This window comes from Misgurnus anguillicaudatus, chromosome 19, assembly GCF_027580225.2.
Source record: "Misgurnus anguillicaudatus chromosome 19, ASM2758022v2, whole genome shotgun sequence".
NCBI classification, from domain to species: Eukaryota; Metazoa; Chordata; class Actinopteri; order Cypriniformes; family Cobitidae; genus Misgurnus; species Misgurnus anguillicaudatus.
Window position 1 is genome coordinate 39,850,376 of NC_073355.2, and position 25,066 is coordinate 39,875,441.

At 37.3% G+C, this 25,066-nt stretch overlaps 2 protein-coding genes across 2 annotated transcripts; both read left to right on the top strand.

The window, feature by feature from the left end:
- The first annotated feature begins 14,341 nt into the window (after positions 1–14,341).
- Positions 14,342–15,387, top strand: LOC129425748 (erythroblast NAD(P)(+)--arginine ADP-ribosyltransferase-like). The gene has a single exon (XM_073856749.1). The coding sequence runs from the start codon at positions 14,367–14,369 to the stop codon at positions 15,096–15,098; it is 732 nt and encodes a 243-aa protein (XP_073712850.1). The 5' UTR covers positions 14,342–14,366; the 3' UTR covers positions 15,099–15,387.
- A 7,329-nt stretch (positions 15,388–22,716) lies between these two features.
- LOC141350848 (NAD(P)(+)--arginine ADP-ribosyltransferase 2-like) lies at positions 22,717–23,760 on the top strand. Its single transcript, XM_073856680.1, has 2 exons — positions 22,717–22,773; positions 22,847–23,760. Exons 1-2 carry the CDS (start codon positions 22,717–22,719, stop codon positions 23,612–23,614), a joined length of 825 nt encoding a protein of 274 aa, XP_073712781.1. The 3' UTR covers positions 23,615–23,760.
- The last annotated feature ends 1,306 nt before the right edge of the window (positions 23,761–25,066 follow it).

A 25,066-nucleotide genomic window follows, 5' to 3' on the forward strand; every position in this document is an offset into this window, starting at 1 on the left:
TTTAAGGTCATAATTTCGACTTTTAAAGTCATAATTTCAACTTTTTATCTCATAATTATGACTTTTAAACTCATAATTATGACTTGTCAGAGCATGATTTTTTTCTTATGTGGCGGAAATGGGCTTCCATACATTTATGTATGTGTAAAGTGTCTTAATCTAATTGTTCTGCATCTATGCAAGATTATGAGAGTTAATATCCTAATGAATTGGTCATTGGTTTAACTATTACATTGGTTTGACTGCACATCAACAGCTGAGCCTATGGGCCATATGGCATTTTCAGTGATATACTAAGATTTGACATATTTATTCCAGTAAAATAAACACATTTCCCTGTTTACTGTTACATATCCACATTAGACTGGTCGGCTAAACATCCAAAAATGACATTGACCCATACTATAAATCTGTATGTCTTGTCTGTTGTTTTCAATTCCTGATTATGTAAATAAAACCACACTGTATAAGCCAACTGATTTGGGAAAAAATGCACCACTTTTAATGCCAAATATCTACATTTACATCTAGGCATTTAGCAAATTCTTTTATCCAAAGCTATTTATTATACAAAGCGAGGAAGCTTTTTTAAATTCAGACCTTTTAACAATGTGCTTTTAGATGTGTTTTTAGATGTTTTGAATGTTCTGAGATGCAACTCACTGGACAGAGTTTGAGAGATCATTTACCCAGCAAGGAACAGTAAAGGTGAAAGAGCAGAAGTATCATTTTGTGCTCTTTACCAAAAGTACCACAAGGCGTCACTCATTCGCCAATGACAGGGTTCTGGGAGGAGTATAAATGTGTTTTGTCCTTTTTAGGACTTGAACTCTGCTACGCAGCGACCTCTGAAATATCATCATATGAGCTTGCCTTTTCGGTCTGACTCATTCACATGTGTATAAATGGAACGAAAAGTCTTGTGTGACTGTACCTTCTAGGCCAGTGACAAATCTAAATGCAAGCAGCAATGGCTTAACGCTTAAATTCATGAGTTTTCCCCAATCATTATTATATAATCGGGTCTTTAGTGATCAGGGATGTTTTTCGAACACGATTGGATCTCTAAACTGCCCAAATAGTACAAAACCGATCTAATATTTCATTAATATATCCATAATGATCAATTAAACCATGTTTGGTTATACTTTGACATTTTCGTTATCATCAAACAAATAAAAATGTACAAGTTGAAGATCCACACTAATAATTCAGTCACCATAATAGTCAGAGCACTAGTATCGCGTAGCCAGACTTTCAATACTGAAGGTCTGTTTTTTTTCACTGCTTTTTCTGGACAAAGCCCGCCCACGAGGCTGTTTGACCGACATGTCAAACAATCAATCACATTTTCTTTTGTCTAGCATCACATTTCGGACTCCCCACAATAACGAGCCGGCTGGCAACAAGTCAGTTATTGAAATAACCAGCTGCAACCGATTAGCATCTAAATAAACAACATTACTCACCATAGAACAACGTTGTGCACTTCATCATCAGCCACACCAATGAGACGCTCCCGTTAAATGTCTGTTTGAAGCATATCTCTCCACTTTTTAACACATTCAAGCAATTCAGGAGAACCAAACTTTTTGACTCAATTTTTGAGAATCCAAGGTTAAGCTGATCATGATAACTGGTCATTATTATCCATATCCATGAACACGACTGATTCTCTTCCTCAATGGAACGTCAGAGCTTTGTTTTCCAGGGACCGAAACTAATCATGACACTCACATCTCCTGTAAATCCGGTTTATTTCAGCAAATCAAAAGACGACTTCGACATTCCCACAGGGTTTCCAGAAAAGTGTACGATAAACATCAGACGTTTAGCCAACATTCTGTGGGCGTGACGTCTGAGGCTGAGACTAAGAGCACTGCAACATTTGTATCAAATCATTTCAGTCTATACATCCATCCATTTTCCAAACCCACTTATCCTATACAAGGTCAGGGGAGTGATGGAGCTTATCCCAGCATCTTGGGCCAAAGGCAGGGTACACTCTTTATAGATGGTCAGTCCATCGCAGGGCACTAAAGACATTGCGTCATGTCTAGGACAACTCAGAGGTACCGTACAACGGACTTGCACATTAAATAGCGCAAGCTTAGTCAAATAACGTCTACTGCAACATATACAAAATTCAACATATACGTTAGCAGCAGTGGTGTAGTCTAGATTTTTGTAGTGAGTTTTTGTAGTATACTGTGATTTTTCCCTCTCACCCTTATGCTCACTCGTCCCAGCGCAACGCACCACCACACTCACAGATGCATACAGTATGGAACTTCATGTAACAAAGCATTCTGAAAGTGTACTCATAAACACATAAACTGAATGTGTTATCAACAAAAAAAAAGTTTAACAGCCAATGGGTTTACAGCTGGGGAAACTGGACTGATTTTTAGACTGGTTTAGTGTTAATCAACATCTACTTCGGGGCAAAAACTTACTCAACTGTTAATTAAAATTAAATAAACTGTTTACAATCTTCAATCCGTGGCTAACACATGCATTGAAGAAGAAAAATATCCACTCTTTCAATAGCTATTATCTGACAACTATTGATAACATTACCATGTGTAATTTAATGGTGTAAATGTTTTTAATTAATACACATTTAAGATGACCATGAATTAACTCTAATTTGCATAGTCATTGATATAAAAAGCTTATTTTTGCATATAATACAAGCATTGTCTTAAAATGAAAATAGGCTTTTACTTTTATTATTACAAGACCATCATGTAGCCTAATATTAGACACCCAAACCAAAGTGAAGAAAATGATCTTTAATTTGCAAGTCTGAACGGAACATCGCAGACATGAAGATCATCAAGATCATATACATCTTGAACGTAGATAGATATATAAATGAACACAGAGAAGGGAAGTTTAACACTGTGAAGCACAAGCAAACATGCTGAAGGCAGCTAAAACCATCAAGATAAAATCACGGGCTTATTTTATTGCACTTGAAACCTTACCTCCAGATAAAGTATTAAACTGGACTGATGATTAAAATGTTGTTTACTCACATGTGCGTTGTTAACTCTCGGATTTCATGTTGAAGCACTGCTCCACTCGTTCACTTCTCCACATGGACAATTCCTGTTTGTTTGTTTACAGTGTCGCGTGAGCAGCTACACTGCAGGTTCGAGTTCATTTGGCATTAAGCAGACCTCTTGGTGATGTCAAAGTACTGCGAGATAACTGAAATCGCTCTCGCCTGTGTGTTCTTGTGGCGCCACAGCAGTCTGCTCCCCAGTCACTCTAGCGCCGCTATGGTATTAATTTGATTTCATAGTACGCCGATCGGATCGCGCAGTTCGGCAGGAAGTCAAACACACCAAATATATAGCCTATGTATATCTATTTCAACCCGCTAAAGTAGCAAGTGTAGCATGCTAATGGTTAGTGCTTCACATCTAAATTATGACTAAAAGTTTGAAATGTCACAAAACCATGCTGTTACGCATCCTGACACTATTTTTAGTGGGTATACGGAAATCCTTGACAATTTTTAGTGGGTATACGGCGTTGTCCTGCGTATCACGTAGACTACACCACTGGTTAGCAGCCAATGTTAATCCTTAATGATTTGGGACAAATATGATGTTATTTAATGTTAAACTATGTGATTGGCGCTGTGTGGCGCGACAGGGATTTGAACAACTTCCTGAGTCACCTTGCGGCGCCGGTGTGCGTATACTCATAGAAAGCAATGTGTTAGATTTTTTTAGAACGGCGCAGCGCTGAGCTGCGCTGAGCTGCGCGGCCGGTGTGCGATCCCCTTAAGACATAGATTGTGGAATAAAAGCAGTTAAAAACAAACTTTAAAGCTCACGTAACACACGCTGTTCCTGCATTTCTGATGTTAATCTGGAATACCTATAGAGTATTACATCCTTTTTATCTCCGAAAAGTCTTTCGTTTAGTCAGATTTATAAAAGAAAGATTAGCTTTACCGAATCTTTCTGATAACGTACGCAAAAATGAAGAAGGAGGAGTTATACCGCGGGAGGAGCGAGTACGAGTCATGCAACACTATACAACACTGTTTTAACTTATGATTCACAACATGTTCGTGTCATTTATATAATATGCATGCGACTATTTCCAACATAAGACAAAAGGCTTACTTACCGCGTGCAACTCGTCATGACCCGGTTGGGAAAATCCAGCGAATCAAACACACACGCAAAACGCCGCTGCTACCCCGGATAATAAACTATATCCATTGTTTTCATAAGGCTGACTTTCTTCTCCTTACATCCAAAAACACACTTCTTCTTTCGTGCCATTGTTGAGTTTTGAAATTGAACAAAGCTGTGTCGCGTGATAAGGTGTTTGCAAGTTCTAGCGTCTCCCGATGATTGACAGGTGGGTGGGGTTTTCCGGGGGAAGTGCCCATATAAAGAAGTGATACGTATAGAAAACCCCTGAAACGTCAGCTTGACCTGTAATCGAATAAAACTTTCCAAAACTTGTACGAACCCTAGCGAAGTGCATTCGGCACAGAAATACTCTGTAACACATCCAACTGCTTTTTTGACACTTTGCCTACGTTTAGCATGATGAAACAACTCTATAGCTGTGTTAATAAGTCAGAATGCTTGAAATACCATTGAACCACCCCTTTAAAAATGAAGACCGGTATTTATGCATTTAAGTGTTAAAGGAACATGCCCACATTTTGGGAGTTTAGCTTATTCACCGTATCCCCCAGAGTTACATAAGTCCATACATACCTTTCTCATCTTTGTGCATGCTCTAACTCTGTCTGACGCAGCCCTCGCTAGCTTAGCTTAGCATAAAGACTGGAAGTAAATGGCTCCAGCTAGCATACTGCTCTCAATAAGTGACAAAATAATGCAAACATTTTCCTATTTAGGTGTTGTAATTTGTATAGTCACACCGTGTACAAATAACAAGGTCATATGAGACACAGCCATGTTTTAACATTGAGAACTATATTCTCAGAAGGCCGCCCAAGTAGCAGTGCTTCGCCTTCTGAGAGTATAGTTCCCAGTATGTATGAAAAAGATGTCCGTCTCATATGACCTTGTTATTTGTACACGGTGTTTCTATACAAATCCCAACACATAAATAGGAAATTGTTCTCGTTATTTTGTCACTTATTGGGAGCAGTATGCTAGCTGGAGCCATTCACTTCCAGTCTTTGTGCTAAGCTAAGCTAGCGGGGGCTGCGTCAGACAGAGTTACAGGATGCACGGAGATGAGAAAGGTATGTATGGACTTATGTAACTCTGCAGGATACAGTGAATAAGCTAAATTCCCAAAATGTGGGCGTGTTCCTTTAAACTTAATGCAGGCAGCAAAAAAGGTTGCCAATGAAGAGAGATGAGGAGAGATATCACACATGCTTTTCTGGAAGACCAGTGAATCTGCTGCATTTTTTAACATTTGGAGTGGTTTGATTGCCTGTGCAGGTAGACTAGCAGAGCATTGTGGTCTGAACATAACGAGTGCCTGGACAAGAAGTTGTGCTGAGCCAGATTATTTAAGGCTTGATCTTTCAGATTTTGTATTGTGCAAATCTGTAAGACCGTGTTGTTTTCACAATGAGACCAGTGAAGCTCAATTGGTCATCATAGACTAAACCAAGGCTTCTGGCTATTGTTATTGTAGGAGTATCAGTTTGTATGGTGGAGTTGTGGGGCATTTTTGGGGTTGATCAGAAAGATAAGTTAAGTCTTGGCTGTTGAGAATTAAATCTGGAAGATAAAAAGTTAAATCTTGTTAGTATAGCAGTGGTAAGGGATCCTAGGGATGTTGTATAGATGGAGATTAGAAGTGGTTCAAGCACTGATCCTTGAGGGAAATATTATGTGTTACCTAATGTAAAGTGGATTGAACTTTTTGTGCAGTTCAGCTTAACTGACCAAGTTTTTGCAAATATCCTACCAAATATAGTCACTTCCACTATACAGGTATATTTGACAAAAAGTGAGTAATGTCCATACAGTAAAAAAATTAAAATGTGAAAAGGGTATACTTTTTGACAATAACTTTTAATGTATTTATAGTCTATAAAATTTCTTAAAAATACTCTCAACCTACACAGCATGCTCATTCTCAACGTGTTATTTCTGATGGACGAAGTAAGACTTAACACCACCTTCATTTGTCATTTCCGTTCTATTTAATGTGGTTGTGAATTCCACAGACATTATACATTTTTGATCTGCACTGCTGCATCCTCAATACGATTGCTTTCTCAATTCGAAATACCTTTTAAATGATCTAAAAAAAAAATAGGAATCATCCATGATGTCTGTCAAGCCCTGTCACATTAATCAAAATCAACAAATTGTGAGAGACAAACATGACGAACAACGAGCATTAAGAAATGTCAGGGGCAGTTGTAGCCTAGTGGTAAGAGAGTCGGGCTTGAAACCAGAGAGGTTCAAGTCTCATGGCTGGCAGGTTGCGACTGTGGTGCCCTTGAGGTGTGGTGCCCAAGGCACCTTAACCCTAATTGCTGCCGGGATAGCAGCCCACTGCGCTGTGTGTGTGTGTGTGTGTGTGTGTGTGTGTGTGTGTGTGTGTGTGTGTGTGTGTGTGTTTGTGTATGTGTGTGTGTCAGGTTGGACTGTGCCTGCTGCACCATGACTGTGCCTGTTATGGTTTCGTCTTTCATCAGCTTTCTTTCTGATTGGGTATCATTTCATTTTATGTGACATCTACAGCATGTGTGCGTGTTTTGTCTTTGGGGTTCCTCCACACAACAGGATTGCTGGTGTCGAATATTTACAATTTGCAAACGAAGCGGCCCCGACATGCTTCCGAGCAGATTGACTCACTCTTAACAAACCAGAAGAAAATCAGATAAGATAATCGGTACCAATTCAGCTCAATTATCTTTTATGCTGGCCTTAGACTGTGCTACAACAATATTGTTTTTTTATAAACATACTGAAATTATCATAGGTTAAATTATCTGGCACAATTTTGTTTTTCTTTAAGAAAGTACAAAATGTATTATAAACAATTATAATAGGTTCAAATGGTATTGTATGTTTAAATGTACTTTTACATATACTTTTTATTGTATTTCTAACCTATTACTCATAATAAACTCAACATACACAGCTTACTTATTCTCACCTTGTGCTTTCGGAGTTAAGATGTGAAACTTAACACTTTCATCATGGTAGTTTCCCATCCACATCGTGTTAATTTGGCTGTGAACTGCACTCATGTCCTCTCAGCTTATATTATGTTTGACACTTTACTGAAAGGTGATCTCAAGAAGTTATATTTTGAAAGCTCTCTGTGTCATCTGTGTCCATACGCAGGATTTTTTAAAATACAAAGGCCTGAATATGTATTTTGCTATGGCATATTTGGTTAATATTTGATGTGTAGGCCTACACATGTGTAAGTATGGACTAGGCCTAAGTATGGGAATGTGTAGTATTTTAATGAAAAATCTATAGAAACAGAAGAAACCAGATTTTAAACTGATGAAAGACGTTAAAAAGGTATGTTTTTTTTAAACAAAAGAAACAGCTCTAAAACCTTGTCCTTCTTTGGTCAAAAGGTGATTTTACCACCTCACCTCACACAATGAGTAATGCTGCACATTCACACACATTAGTCATTCTCATCATTTGCTTTCTGAGAATAAATTTTCATTTGTGGTTTTCCTTGCACGTCTTGTTAAGGTGGCTGTGGATTCCACCAAAGCACAGTTTATAGCATAATTCAACATCAAAGTAGGGTAAGCAGATTCTCAGAGTGTGGAATAGAGTATGGACAGACACCCTCACCCCATTGCACAAATAAAAGTATCTGTATTGCAACATGTACTATTTGCACTGTGCCTCTCTGAAATGTTGCTACTAAATGCTAAAAAATAACCAAATCTTTATATTAGGTATAATATGGTATGATATTCTAAGGATTGGAAGAAGTATATTCAAGAAGTAAAAGAGACCAAATATCTTGGAATTATTCTAGACAATAACCTTAAATTTCGAAGTCAAGTTAAATATGTTTGTAAAAAGGTCAAATCCAATTTGAACTGTTTTCGCTTTATTAGGAGGGATCTGTCTTATCAGGCCGCCATGTTGTACTTGCACTCAATGATTCTATCACATTTGTCTTACTGTGTCACATCTTGGTCACAAACTTCTGTGTCCATACTCAAGCCGGCTGTTTCAGTGTACAATCAGGCAGTCAAGGTATATGCCAGAAAACCTATGAGATCGCATCATTGTAACATCATTAGTAGACATAATTTTTTTACTTTTGAAAATTTTATACATTTTAGTACTCTGAAATTGGTTTTTAAATCGCCGCTGTTTTCAGCTCTCATTATTAGACGTCAAGGCTCAATTAGACCCTCCACCCGAGCCTCAGTCAGTGGGGACTGTGTTCTTCCAAGATTTACTAAATCTTTTGGTCAGTCCAGTCTGTCCTTTAATGGATCGAGACTATGGAACTCTCTGTCCACTGACTTAAAACTGCAGACAGATATGATTACCTTTAACAGAGGTCTGAAACAATGGCTGAAGGCAAGTCAAATCTGCACACATGAAAGCACTATATGAAATGAATATTGATGATGCGTATTGTTTACATTTTTTAAATTTTATACTGTTTTGCACTATGTTTTGTATATTGCATTGTTGTGTTTTATGAAATATGTAGGCTTCCATGGACAGGTGTTGTAAATTAGCAGTTTTGCTATAACACTAAAAACAAGGTATCTGGTGCGTCCAATGCTGTTGTTATGTCCATATTAAATAAATAAATAAATAAATAAATGGGCTACTACAGCGTCAATGGATTTATTTTGTTACACATATTTGGCAACCCTGGATTCTGCAACTGGACTGAACTAACTAGCTCTAAATAGACCACAAATAAATTTGGGCTACAAATGAACTATTAAAAAATAGACAAATAAATTTGGGCTACTACAGCGTCAATGGGTTTGTTTTGTTACACATATTTGGCAACCCTGGATTCTGCAACTGGACTAAACTAACTTGCTCTAAATAGGCATACCTAGTGCCGTTTATAAAATACTGCATAGAAAACATCCTAAATTTGATCTTAATAATAATTATAATATTAATAATTTATGACATTTATATAGCGCTTTTCTGCAGCACTCAAAGCGCTCTACATATGAATGGGGGAATCTTCTCAATCATCACCAATGTGTAGCATCTAGCACACAGACTACAGGGTGAGCACTAACTCCTCACTAACACCTCTACCAGCAGCAACCTGGTTTTCCGAAGAGGTCTCCCATCCAAGTACTGAACAGGCTAAACCCTACTTCGCTTCAGTTGGCTACCAGTCTTGGGCCACAGGGTGATATGGCTGCTGGCCATGATCATTTCTTAAAAGGGTGCATGTGACATGTCATTCATAAAACAAATGTACTCATAGAAAAAGCACTTTGGTGATAAGCACTTTTCACGTCAAAGACATTTTTATAAATATTGACTTTGCCATGAATTTGTGTGTACGCACACTTTACAATGAAATCTGTGTGTATGCACACTTTATAAATGAGGCGCCTGGTATTTGGGTCAGAAACTTTTAATAAAATGCTATGCTGTCTGTACCTTTTTTAAGACAATACATATCCAACAACAATAATAAAAATATAGTTACACTGAGCTTTGTATAACTAAGATTACTCAATAAATGTTTATATCCAAATGATTTTCCTGGCATTGGGTGCTTACCCTCCATCAACACCCACCCCAAATGCACAAAGATAAACAGATCCTTTTTTAATTGGAGCAACATCCATGTCCAGTGTCAAATCTCCAATAATCTCCTAACTCTACTGTTGCAGATACTGGGACTATAGGAAACTGCAGAGAAACTCTGGAGTCAAGTCACTTGTCTGTTCAACTAATGTCAAGAAACACAAACTGTAAAACATCGATGGACAATCGCACAACCTCTGACAACTTTCATATAACACAAGGTCTGATGTCCTACGAGAGGTATAACTGTTCAAGCAATGCAACATGTGGCCTGATGCATGGACCAATGCTTGTTTTTTAAAAGTAGGTAATGTTTCACTGAATTTTGCGAGACATTGCTCTTCACATCGCTGCAACCTAAGAAGATGATCACCAAGTCACATCAGACCAAAAGACCATCCACTACTTATTCCACCGGTCTATGGTTACTGAGTCACCTTTGGAGGCACTTTAATCTGAAAGCTCTACAGAGAAAACACCAAGTGCATCTTAGAATGTTCAGCACAACAGTGTTCCCAAGCAGACGCGGCACATACTGGTGGACGCAAAATTGTACAGTATAGACATTCAGTCCAAAAGCACCTTGAGTTGCACGATCACAAAACATAAGGAGTAGGGACTATTGTGACAGTACCTGCAGCCGTTCTCTGGCAGGCTCCCGGTTGAACAACTAAAAACCTAGCAGCTTTCTGTTAAAAACTAAACACATTGTCCAGGGTTCCCAAAATCTTACCCTGGAGGGCCGGAGCACTGCAGAGTTTAGCTCCAACCCTGTTCAAACACACCAGAGTAAGCTAATCAAGGTCTTTGTGATCACTAGAAAATCACAGGTGGGTAAGTTTGATGGACCTAAACTCTGTAGTGTTCCAACCCTCCAGGGTAAGATTTGGGGAACCCTGCTCTAGTCTATACATAAAGATTCTGTAGGGAAGTTGTGACACTAGGAAGCCTCTGGGCAGTTATATCAGTCATGCAAGACTAAAGTCTTATCTACACTAAAATGCAGCACAAGTTAAAACCACTTCATTTTGCAAGTCAATCCAACCTACTGTTTTAAGTTGACATTAATTTTGTTAGTACAGGAATATGCCAAAAAAAGGGTGTTACCTTGTTGAATTTCCACGGAAAAGACAAAGAGTTGCGTTAGTAAAGTGTTTTAGGGGCGGTTCACATATCACGTCTTTTGCACGCTCAAGTTCGTCATTTCAAATGTAGGCTCACGGTATGCGCGCTCATAACGGAAGCAACACGTTTTTTCCAGGGGCGTCTGCAACGCATTGAGTTAAAAACATTGAAACTTTTCAGAATGCCGCAAGCGCACCGCAGGTCATGTGTAAAGATCCAACCAAAGGTTGTGTTTTCCGCACGATTTTAGATGCAAAATGTGAACTGCCCCTTATTTGACATGTCATTGAGCTGCTGTTATTTTGATTCCAGAGTCAAATCCCCTTTGTTTAGCCTTTGCTGAGGACAGCTTCCTTAATCTGGCGTGACCTTTCCGAACAACATGCGCTAAGCTGCTGTCGTCGAATCACAACACACTGGGCCAGCTACACAATCAGAACTTATTACGTATTTCTGAAGGAGGGACTTCATAGAACAAGAAAGACATCAGTTTGTTTTTAGGACAGTGAGAACTGCGGTATATTGTGTTAAAATTAACGCATGGTATATTGCGCACTGTAAACACAATCAAAACTTTGAAAACACAGAAAAAAATGAGGTTGATTCAGCTATTGCACTGGTTGTCAAGTGTCTGACATGACTACGTATTAAAGCAACACTATGTAGTTTTTTTACCTTTAAATAATGTCTCCAAAATTATTTCAGTGATAGAACAACTTTTAACTGGACAAATTGTACTGTTGCTGCAACCTGAGCAGCCTCCTAGCTGCTACAAGCACACTCTGAAAGTGGCGGTGGAGGGTAGAGCACACAGCCCCGCCCCTCCTCTGCCTGCAAAAGAGTGTCTGATACCAGGCACTGTTGCGCTTTTCAACCACATGGGGGAGCTGTAAGTCATTTTACATGGAAACTACATAGTGTTGCTTTAAGGGTGTAACAGTTCTCGGTAAAGAATCTAATCATCCCGTCATCCTCCCACGGTTCGGGACACGCATTTCTAATATAGTTTGGTGAAAAAAATAACAATGCATAAAACTGCTAATGTATGGTTCTGAATAAGCTCTGCGTGTGTTTAGGTGAGAGTACCTGTCCAATCAACTCATAGTATGCTATGCAAATCTGTTGCCAACCTCACAGTTCCTCCTCACGTGTTGGCGTTTGTGTGTGTGTCGTGGACCGTTTAGCGCGGCAAGCAAAGGAGTAAAGACGCTAATAGAGCCATCGCCAGCTTCATTTAAGTCTACTGCAGCGATGCTCAAGAAAACGTGGACAAAACTGTAAAATTTGCGAGTCATTACGCCGTCATCACCAGGGTGTTGTTGATTACACGCGATCATAGGTGAGACAGAAACAGCACACATTGCCTGAAGATAGTGGCATAAAATATAAAAAGTAACCCAGTGTTCTAAGCTATTTTATGTGCATTTTGAAGTTACTCTAAAGTTGGTAAGCTACATGTAGTATAATAATACAAGTGCTCTTACATGAAAATGTTGATTTTGGCAGAGGTTAAAAACGGATTAGGTTTTTATTTTTGTAAAGAAGCCTGTTGTGACCAAAGTGTACCAAAACGGTGACCTTAAAACCGTGATACACACCGAACCGTGAGTAATTTGAACCGTTACACCCCTACTATGTAATGATTATAAAATAATTTTTATTAACCTGTACGTCAAAACAGAGCTAGTTCAGTCATAGTTTCATCTTTAATACGTCAATCTTGCAAACATCCTGACACACAGAAAAAAGCTGCATAATAAAATCTTAGATGTTATGATCATAGATATGTATAATTAAGGCTTTGAACTGGTTCATGGAACGAAAACGAAAACCAGAAACTTTTGATGTTTTGCAAGGAACAGAAATGAAACAAGGAACTTTCCAAAAATATATGTTCAGGAACAGAACTGTTTATTGAAAATAGTGGTAACCGGTTAATACCGTTATTTTTTTCGTTCTTTGACAAGATTTCTGTGCAATACTCAGTGAAGTTTACTTCTGGTTGTTGTTGACTCAAAGAAATGAGAAGCTTGCCACCATCGAGTAGCTTACTCAAGCCCAAGTCTCTAATGCTCAATATCATAAGAGGTAAATATTGTAGGCTACCAAGTATCTCAAGATGTTTGTTTTTTAATACTAAATAGTGGTGTAACGGATCGCAGTTGATCTATGATCCGTACAGATCAAGACCCACGGTTCGGGTCGCATGCGATTCGCGGATTAATACGCAAATTTAAATAGGGTGAAAGTTGATCATTTGCACATGTTTCAAAAGCTTGCAAATGTTAACACTTAAGTGATTTTGAACAATTTAATTGCAAAAAGGCGCTAAAATTAACAATTTTCTTTATGCACAGACGCACATGCGTTTGAATCTGTCCGGTCCAACTCCAATCATAGGTGATTATCCCTATGCCCTTCAAAGAGCAGAACAATTGATGTATAAAATACATTTGGTGAATAAAGCACTGAAAAACACATAATTTTCACATGTTAAAGCATCCAGAATTATAGCCACGTTAATAACGTTTGAAAGAAACCAAACCATTTGAAAATCGGTAGAGCAAGTTATGGTCATTTAAATGTGCCTGCACCATTAATACACAATGCTACGAGTGAGCGAGCTGTCTGAGGTAAGATGGCAGCCAGTAATGACGTTAGAGACTCCGCTGTAAGACATCTAGCCTTCATTATACATATCTATGGTTATGATGGTAACTGTAAAAAAAATGCTCATTAAATATTCAGATGTCATTTTCTTGGAAACCTTTGACCCGCCTACTACTTTCAAAAGTATAAAACCCTCTTAGTTTCTTGCTTATTGCCAGATCTCAACATCATATCCACTTTATTGAACTTTGATACTTTGAAAATTGAAGAATCCTGGAACAAAATCACCTGAAGTCTGAACATCTGAAAAGGTTTGTTACTGTAAATGATGCCTGTGAATTTTAACTAATAGTTTGCAGATATTATTAGACATTCACGCTAGTCGTCTGCTGTCTGGGCAGGAAATGCTTGAGTTATAGAAATATTTTTACTTTTTTAAAATCTCCTTTTATAAAGTATATTGAATGCTTCTTCATGTGTAAATTTAAAACTATAAGATGTGATGTGCTGTTTTCTATTGTGCAAAGATTTTGGATTTATATATTCATTTGCAGTTTCTTGACTGTATTATATTCATACCTGATCTCCATTCGTTGTACATCAGAGGATTCAGACTACATCTACAGACTACAGGATGTTGACCACTGGAGCTCTTATTCTCATTGTCACCAGTAATGTTGTCCTAGGACAGGTAAGAATGAATTATGAGTCTGTATATTATTGTACAATACATTTAAAACAATGTAACATTGTAAAAAATTGTGGTAGATTATGATAAATTAACAAGCATTATTACCTGTGATGTGGGGTTATTTCTCATTCCAATAGGATGACAGACTGCATGATGTAGGACAGATATATCAATTGGATATGGCACCAGATTCAGTTGATGACATGTATGCTGGTTGTACAGAGAAGATGGAAAAACTGGTAAAGACAACATTTCTAAAGCAAGAAATCTGTAATAACACAGCTCAATTTGGAGCAGCTTGGATAAACAGTACAGGACAATTTCCTGGATCAAAAAAATTGAAAATGCACCATTTAATTGCCATTTATGTGTACACTGGAGCTGAAATACCCATATATAGGGCATTCAATCCGAGTGTTAGGAGCGGTAAACAAATATACCAAAACAGAACATACAAATGGTATTCACTTCAGTTTTTGTTGACAGAAGCGATACAGATTCTTAAGAAAACACAAAAGGGATGCAAGAAAACTTATCGTGGTACCAAACTTACATTTAATGAAACTGTTCTGAACACAGAGGTTCGTTTTGGTTCATTTGCGTCCTCCTCTACTACAAAGAAAGTAGCAGAGAGATTTGGAAAGGAATCTTGTTTTAAAATCAAAACTTGTTATGGTGCTGAAGTGACAAAATACTCCAGTTTAAAATATGAGAAAGAGGTGCTGATTCCTCCATATGAGAAATTTAGGGTCATTAAAATAAAAAAAAGTGGTCAGAAAGGTGTCTGGTGTAACACTGTGTTTAAACTGAAGAGCTCTGGGACACAAAGTAACTTAAATTGTAATATAACATCAGTCAAGCCCAAGAAATATCACAATATGGTAAATATCAAATATCTAAATTATCTCTGACTGACCAGCCTTAACAACTTCATTCATTCTCTTTCCTTATAGTAAGTGTTCACACAACTTGCCAGCTGCTTTAAAAACTTAAATTGTTTTAAATACAAGTTTCACAAAGTTAAAACTATACGAATAATCTGAAAGCATATTAATAACTGCACTTTGCCACTTTGCTTTTTTTATGTGGTTCTTATGACCCGGCTCTCTGAAATACTTTATGCTGATTGGTCAGTTGTGACACAAAACTCCTCTTGAGAGTTACAGCTTAATGTTTCACTTTATTGTCTCTGTTCGGGTTTGAATTTGTTACAAATTAGCTAATAAAATATTGTAAAATCAATAGTTTCTGTCCAGTCATTTATTACAGTAGTATATGCATATAAATAGGTTACCAGTAATTACACGTTCATTGATACCATTACAGCAATGTCTCACTAGATGGCAATGTTACAACAGAGCAGAATACACTCAATTTTCTTTGCTGTAATGCTATTAAACTAGATGTTTAACTCCTCTCATTACCATCATCTGCAATACAGTATAGCATTGTTCAGTGATGCGGAGTACATTATATTATTTTATTATCTGAAATGTTATGAAACTTGATGTTTAAAGTCGTCACTTAATTTAAATTATTTTTTATAGGTTCTCAAACCCTCAACCTGTTTTAAAGCGTTTAATGGGGTGCTTTATTTATTTGGCCTATACCTGTGGTTTTTGACTCCAGTTCAGGAGGCACGCGCTCTGTACATTTTACAATACTGACAAAAATGATATCAAGTTTATGGGATTTTCCTGTCAGATATTCTTCTCTCAAATTTTAAACATGCTCAGATTACAAGATTTGAAATTCATGGTGCATTACAAACTACATGATTGTGCCAGAGCAAGCGTTTCACGTCATCTCACAATAAAAGCGAATGTAAACTAATGGAGATTGTGATACATTTATTATTACTTTAATGTTTATATTTGCTAGTACGCTAGCAGCTTTTCCAATCACTCCATTAAACACAATGCTTTTCTCCACTGATCTTGTTTTTGAGGCAACGATTGTGATTCCTTTTTTATTCTTTATTCAGTTTTACTTGCAAAAGGTAATTCCCCACAACTTGCTTTTTGACATCTGTCTGTAAAATGGTTCATGTTTGTCCCATTTAAAAAACATGAATGAGTCAAAATTGCAAAAACGTGTGACTGGCTGGTGTAAAAAACCTTAAGGGCATATTTTTCAGTTTTAGTGTTTGCGTAGTTACTGCACTTAGCCTTTGGGGGCAATATGCATGTCAGATCTGATGTCTTGAATTCCTGATTCTATAAATATAAAACCTAACAAAAAATATCTAATGTGTTATCTAATATAAACCTGATTGATGTACAGTTTAGTTAAACTGATGAAATTCACTGATACAGTAGTGATTTAATGACATATTAAATAATATTGATAAATGTTTTTAACCCTAATAAGACCCTTGGGGTCAATTCTACCACCAAGCCACTTTTCTTTAATTTGAAAACATGGTTCCCTTCATCTCAGTGGAATAAGATTTTGTGACTTTTCCCGATGTCAATATTCATATAAAAAAACATGGGATTGATTCGGTCGTTCTAAAGAGGCGTAAAAAATCACTAAATTAGTCCCTTTGGGGGTAAAATGACCCCAATTGAAATACATGGGAAATGCAAAAAAAGGTATGACTGCCACAGAGAGCATTTCTTATAGAATTTGGCAAAAAAACAGCCACAGATGCAAAACAAAGATGTAAAATACTCACACAGGTGTGCGCACATACATACACACACACATACTATGATTATTATGGATTTATTTTTATATCTGTCCTTGTTTTGCAAAATTCCTGTGCTTTTAATGCATATTTTTATTGTATTTCTAGTTCATTCACATTTCTAAATGGATGCAAAATAATGTATAGTCTCACCATACACATCATACTCATTGTTACCATGTGCTTGCTGAGGGGCAGTGTGAGATTTAACACCACCTTCACACTTCTCATCTCCCACACATCTTGTTCATGTGGTTGTGGATGCCACACAAACTATCACATTTACCATACTGTTGCATATGCAGTACCATTGCTTTAATCTAATTTCTGATTTGAAAAACATTTTTTAAACAACCTTGGCATCCCTTTTTTAAGTAGATGTACTTGAAAGGTTTTTCTCCACATCGTAGATTACTGTCCGGGGGTGTTAAACAAGATAGCAGACAACTGAAGCAAACTAAGTTAGAGTAACTTGCTTTCTAGTAAATGGACTTTTAGTGAAGAATGTGTTGGTGTCAGAAAATAACTTGTATTTACTTTTATACAACAGTTCTTTCTGGTTCTCGAATCTGATTGGCTAAGAGGCGTGCAATATTCTACTGATAACGGCACAGTAACCGCTTCACCTTTCATATCATTCCGCCACCTAGTGAATGGAGGTCCTCTAAACAGGCTCATCTCTGAATGGAAAACTGCACACACACACACAACCGCGCTGTTTTGAATCACTCTCCGTGTGTCTCATTAGTTCACTAGCTCGTAAATCAGTGTGTGAATCCCAATCGGAAGATATTATTCCGTCAAAGATCAGCGCTCTTGGATGTTACGTTAAACTTAATGGGATTAATGTCTTGTCACATCGTGTGGACACTTGGAAAGAGGAATGTAAACACTCGTTTTTTCTTCTGGAGCTATATCTCTTATCAGAACGCGAAAACATTGTGGAACTGCAGGTAAGCAGCGCAGCTTTTAAATGTGGACATTGAACATTTATTTTATCGTGACATGACTATTAAAACATGTTATGAGATATCACCACTGGTATATTTATAAGCAGCATGCAAAAACATCTCTCTGACACTTATAAAAAACTGTTTTATATAGTACTGACAAGAACAAAGTTTAATAATAATCGAGTGCTCGTATCGCGTTAAGAGTAAATGGGAAAGCAATAGTAACATTATTTAAGTATAGTTTTATTAAATTTTACCTCGCGCCAAAACAATAACAACACAAAAGACACTAAATATGAATAAAAAAACAAGTAATAGTTTGATCATGACACCAAATACTGCTGATTTGATCTCACTTTGACGATCAAAAACAAACAAGGCCAACATGAGAGCCAGGGAATCCCTGTCAGAAATGTAGCCCACAGAGGGCGGTGGTCAGCGAGGCGAGTGAACACTGACGTCCGCTCATGCTTTGGTTCTCATACGTCCCGAATCTCACTAAGCAAACGTTCAAACAGGCGCTATCTTTACTAATCGACTGTAGATTTAAATATAATACATATATATTCTGGACTGAACTAATCTTAAAACTACACTTTGTGACCAAGAAACGGTAATATAAAGAAACGCTTTTTCCGTCCATTGAGATTCAAAGCAGCCGAAAGTGTTTCCTGTCATTAATAACTCCGTTGTTGTTTTCTAGTTTTCTTTTTTCAAACGTGTGCCGTCGAACTGTTGTATAAAAGCAATATCGCTCTCGGAGTCGTGTGATATAGCTCTATATCATCACGGCTGTGATTGCCTCTGGCCTAATCACAGCCGTGATGATATAGAGCTATATCACACTCCTACTGGAGCGATATTGCTTAAATATATTTGGACTTGATTTAAAAAAATAATCTAATTTTGCAACTTGGGCGTGATTTTTGATGCCCAGCTAACTTTTAATTCACATTAAAGAGAGGCTCATTCATGCTTTCATCACGTCAAGGCTTGATTATTGTAATTCTCTTTTTGCTGGTTTACCAGCTAACTTCATTAAGAAGTTGCAATATATACAGAACTCTGCTGCACGTGTTTTGACCCACACATCATCACGCCATCACATTACACCTGTACTCCAACAACTTCACTGGCCTCCAGTTCAGTCGCGTATTGATTTTAAAATTTTGATTTTATCCTATAAAGCAGTACATGGGTTGGCTCCAGATTACATCTGTGAGTTGGTTACTCCATCCATTCCTGCTCGCTCTCTCCGTTCTGCTGGCTCTCTTTCTTTGTTGCAGCCTCGTTGTAAATTTAAAACCATGGGGGGAAGGGCCTTCTCCTATAAGGCACCAAAGCTATGGAATGCATTACCTGTGTCTATCAGGGATGCTGCTTTTATGGACTGTTTTAAGAAACTTTTGAAGACACATCTTTTTAGTCATGCTTTTAATGTATAAACTTATGTATTTGTTTTATTCTTTTTACTCGGAGTCGGGCTAACGTCCATTCTAGCTGCTATATGTTTTGCATTGAGATGATACTTGAGGCTCGATGTGCTGCGGTGATATGTGAATTCCTTGTTGCATAGCTTACACACAACCATGCTCTTATCGACGCTTCCATCCGTTCGTTTTTTTATAAAAAAAATTCCCATCCACGGGGCCAACCAAAGCGATCTCATCAGCTTCTTCATTCATGTTCACTGTGGTTTGTTGTTGTCTGAAGTCATGATGAACGCTAGTTGCTGCACTTTCTCTCACGTACCCCCTGCAGTACCCCTAGGGGTACGCGTACCCCCATATGAGAACCACTGGTCTAGATGGCAGCATTTAATCTGTAAAGGATGCGGATTTACTTTTGTCATCTGGATGAATGACAGATCCGCTCTGATGCGGTGATCACAGACAGCAGATTCATCCGCACAGAGTAGCGAGCCGAAGCACAACGCACGCATTACTACTCCGCAAATAACTGCAATTTTATTTTTCAATCAGAGATAGTGATAAAGGGACCAGCTTAAATTACTTAGTAAACTGTCCAAGGTCATGGAATGACAAATATGTGTACATAGACGTTACAGAGATTTGTTTGTCTATTAAAGACTACAAGCCTGCTAAATTCTTAAAATACCACATGAATTACTCCACATTGTCATTTTAACCACATGATGCTTCATAGATCTCATATATTTGATTTAATATTTCTTCTGATGGTCTATTAACATAGATCATCAATATTTATATAATTATAATAACATATTTTTGCTTTCTTAAAGGGATAGTTCACCCAAAAATGAAAATTCTGTCTCATTTACTCACTCTTATGTTGTTACAAACCTGTATGAATTTCTTTTTTCTAATGAACACAAAAGAAGATACAAATACTGTGAAATTTAATGAGTGGCCTCAACTGTGTGCACCATTTATCACAATACGTCAATTGCATTTGTTTTCCTACTATGGAAGTCAGTGGTTACTGACAGCTGCATTATTACCATCATTTATCAAAATATCTTATTTTGTGTTCAACGGAGGAAAGACACTACAGGTACAACATGAGGGTGAGTAAATGATGACAGAATTTTTAAAATTTTTGGATGAACTATCCCTTTAGGCCTCTTTGTTTTTTAATTTGACAGTGACTCTGTCGAGAAGGCAGTCAAACCATGAATAGAAACTGTTGCTTGTTCATTTCCTGTGGCAAGGTATCAAGGCCCCATTTATTGATAGCAGACTTGTAACTTATACATTTTTGTCCAAAAAGAAATGTGTTTTAGAAACTGTTGTCATTTTTTTTGTTGTATTTTGCAAATGATTATTAGTATCTGGTATATAAGAATTAAAATAAAAGTGATATAGCTTCAGGTTTGTGTATGTGCTCTTTGACACCTGAGACACATTAAAGCCACATGTACTTGTGAAGCAAAGGAAACGTAGCTTGAACAACTGAAGGATCTTAAAGAAGCAATGTGGTGAACGGTCCCCCCAACGTAAATGATGCCTACTTGAAAGTTTAAAAATAAAAAAAGGTTTGTGTGAAGGTTAGGTTAGGGCATACAATATACATCTTATTATCTAAGAGATTAATTCTAACTCATGAATACAGAATAAAGATATAAAGACAGTTATAGTGAGACGAGTATAATGAAAGTGAAACTAGTGAAAAACTGCATGATTGAAAACTCAGATGACATTCTTAGTAGAAAAAACAAAAAGTAAATGTGTACCATTTAATCATACCAATATATTGGTTTGTGTTTATCAGAAAAAAAGAAATTCATAGAGGTCTAGAACAACATAAAGGTGAGTGAATGATGACAGAATTTTCATTTTTAGGTGAACTATCCCTTTAAGAACTGAGGTGCCTTAGACCCGCCTACTTTCATATATAACACAGTTTTTGTCTCTTTGCTACTCTGTTTATGCACATGAGGTTTACTGAACCCTAAATTGATTTGAAACTTGTTACTATAAAACACTGAATCAAAAATCATCTGAAGATCTTAACATCTATAAGGTTTGTTACTAGGCCTGGGGCGGTAACCGCATTACCGCCATACCGCGGTCACGTGACCCATGCCGCGGGTCTGAGCTCCTCACCGTCATAACCGCAAAAAAAAAAAAAAAAAACTTGAAACATTGGCCTGCACTTGTGTGTTTATGTGGGGATGTTATACACGCAGCTTTTAAACAACCGCAGCTTGTTATGAACATAAAATGTTAACTGATATGATTTTAATATTAAATTGTCATTGAGTAGAAATACGGGTGACGTTGTCTGTGATTCGGTAAAAGCAATACAAACATTTTATTTAATTTGAACGTGCAAACAGCTGCAACAGATCAACAACAGAATCAGGTTTCATACATTATTAAATTGTCACGCAACATAAAGAGCACGCCATCAGTCCGAGGATTAATATCCAAAGAGGTTAGATTCTCTTTTTCATCTAGCCTACCACAGTGGCCATTTCTACAGCAGTACACATTTCACAGTACACACAGCAAGTTTTGCTTTTGCGTCTTCTTTCTCCGTTTGTGGAAAAAGACAGATGTTTATGGTAAGTGTCTAGAACAGAAGCGGTCCCGAGCACGCGAGACAGACGCGGACCGCCCGGGCGCGCGCGAGACAGACGCGGACCGCCCGGGCGGGCGCCAGACAGACGCGCACTGCCCGGACGCGCGCGAGACAGACCGTGTCATTTTGCGCACACACGCGCGTCTCCGTGCAGCTTCCAATCTATACTCAAGCACGGACACATATGCAGTACAAGTGATTTCTCATACAAATGGTTATTTTACCAGACCATCAGGGCAGCAATAATTTGCGTCATTTACAGGCCATTCATAAATTAAGGATAGAAAAGTGGAGAAATGTCTGTAGGCACGTACGTGTGGACACGCACAATGCGTTAAAATTTTTTTTAACTGATAATATTAATTGTTCAAGTTGTTGAATGTTGAAATTGAATAAATGTGGAAGGAAATAATATTCACTTTACATGTTCCTTAAGTAATTTGCACATGTTGTTTATTGAACATAAATGTCATGCATGTTATTTAACTTGTTGTCTTGCCAATAAACCGCAAAACCGCGGGAATTTGTTGATTACCGACCGCGGTAAGAAAAAATCCAAACCGGCCCAGCCCTATTTGTTACTGCTAATGTGTTTGTCTCACAAATGGTGTCTATACATTTTAATTGATAGTTGGAAGAAATAATCTGATATTTAGTTAAACTGTAAGAAACTGTGGTGTGCAAGGTTTGCCTTTTGTAAAGATTTTATGTACGATTTTAACACAATATTGTATTCGTTGTCTTGAAGTTTCTTCACTGTACATTATTATACTGTACCTGATCTCCATTCACCGTGCATTTGTGGATTGAGAATAAATCAAGATGTTGATCACTGCAGCTCTTATTCTCATTGTCACCAGTAAATTTGTCCTAGGACATGTAAGATTGAATTATGGATCTGTATTGTACAAGTATTATTACTGATGATTTGATGTTATCATTATTGTTTTAGGATTTTAGACGACCTGTTAAAGAAGAAATAATCCCATTAGATATGGCACCAGATTCAGTTGATGACCGTTATGATGGCTGTAGAAAGGAGATGAAAAACCTAGTGAGTGAAAAATATCTAAATAAAGAAACATGTTCTGACATATCTGAATTCGGAGAAGCTTATATTTATAGTACAGGAGATATCCCTGGACCACATAAATTGAAAATGCACCATTTAATTGCCATCTATGTGTATACTGGTCATGTACTATTTGAAAGGTTCAATCATGATGTTAGGACTGGCAGACAGAAATACAAAGACAAGACATACAAATGGTATTCACAGCACTTTTTGTTGACGGAAGCGATACAGATTCTTAAGAAAACACAAAAGGGATGCAAATTAACGTATAGTGGTACCAAACTTACCGTTAATGAGAATGTTCTGAACAGAGAAATACGTTTTGGTTCATTTGTGTCCACCTCTCGTACATCTAATGTAGCAATGAAATTTGGAAGTGAATCTTGTTTTGAAATCAAAACTTGTGAAGGTGCTGATGTGTCAAAATTCTCCCCGTTACCTAATGAGAAAGAGGTACTGATTCCTCCGTATGAGACATTTAAAGTCACCGATATAAAGAAGAGAGGACAGAAAGGTGCCTGGTGTAAGACTGTGTTTGTGTTGAAGAGCACTGGGATAAAAAGTAACTTAAACTGTGCAGTGGCATCAGTGGAGACTAAGAAATATCACAATGTGACAAATCTTAAATATCTAAATTATCTCTGACTGATCTGCCTTCACAATTTCATTCTCTTTTTTATATTAAGTGTTGACACAACTTGCCAAATAAAAAAGTATTGCTCTGAAATACTTTATTCTGATTGGTCAGTGGTGACACATAACAACCGATAAAACGTATACGGCTTATGCCTATGTTTAATGTATCACTTTACTGTCTCTGTTCTGGTTTAAATTTGTTACCAATGAGCTAATAAAATCATTTAAATCAATATTTTGTATGCAGATATTTATTATTGTATGCATGTTCATATAGGCTAATTACACGTGTTGATACTTTTACAGCAATGTCCCACTAGATGGCAATGTTACAAAGTTTGGCAAATGGTTTCCTGAGTTCAGTGTGTTGTGGTTCAAAAACTACAGTCATGTTGCTTTCCTCTCAATGTAATTTAAATACACCAACATAAGAAGGAATATGACGCATACGAAGTTTAAAGACCACACAACAAAAGACATTAAGAACTGTTATTAAACAACATGATCAACTCTCATCACTATCATCACAATGCAGTATAGACTAAAAAATAAAATTAAAGTGTTTATTTGGGTGCTTTATGTTTTTGGCCTATACCAGTGGTCCTTATCTTTAGTCCAGGAGGTACGCGCTCTGCACATTTAACTTTTCAGCACAAACCATCGTATTTCCACAGGGGTGTGCAATGCTGACAATGTGATGTTACACTCTAAAAATGGCTGTGTTATTTTTCACCCATAATGGGTAAATATTGGACAAAACGTTCGGATCCAGACGCGTATCGCGTCAGCGCACGTGCGTCCGATGAAACCATCTACCGTGTTGTCCTTAACTAGACACAAGATGTGTTATTTTAACACATTCGTTTAAAGAGTGAAGTTATTCCCAATGAATGCTACATTTCTCTGCAATTTTTAGATCTGGAAAACATGTTTTTGTCATCTGTGCCTCCCAAATCGCAAAAATATTAAAACAGATAAGAAAATAAATAAAGCGGCAGTGTATCTTTTATAATAACATGGGAGGAAAGTAATTTCCCCATGCCCTCAATAAATTTGCATCCCTTGACTGAGCCACCGAATATCACGTATTTAGGCAGTTAGGTCCAGAAAAAAAATTTTGAGCATGGAAAGTACTGAAGTGGTATTTTTTGTAAAAATAAGTTACATGTATGTTTCTTGTTTCATGTAGTACTGATCGATCTACGCATTCTGAAGTTGATGTGGTTGAAATGAAAGTAACACTTGTTCCTTTTGTCCTGCTAATGTGGTGATCTGTAATCTGCAGCATTTACTAAAACAAGTCATATCTTAGCTTTACCACATCCACATATGAATTTGTAGCGTTTCCATCCAGAAGTTTATGCACATTTTTATTTACATTAACATGATTTGGCTACTGTTACATTATGTTGTTAATTTATATTATGCTAATTTAATTAAATTTTGATGAAAACTGACATT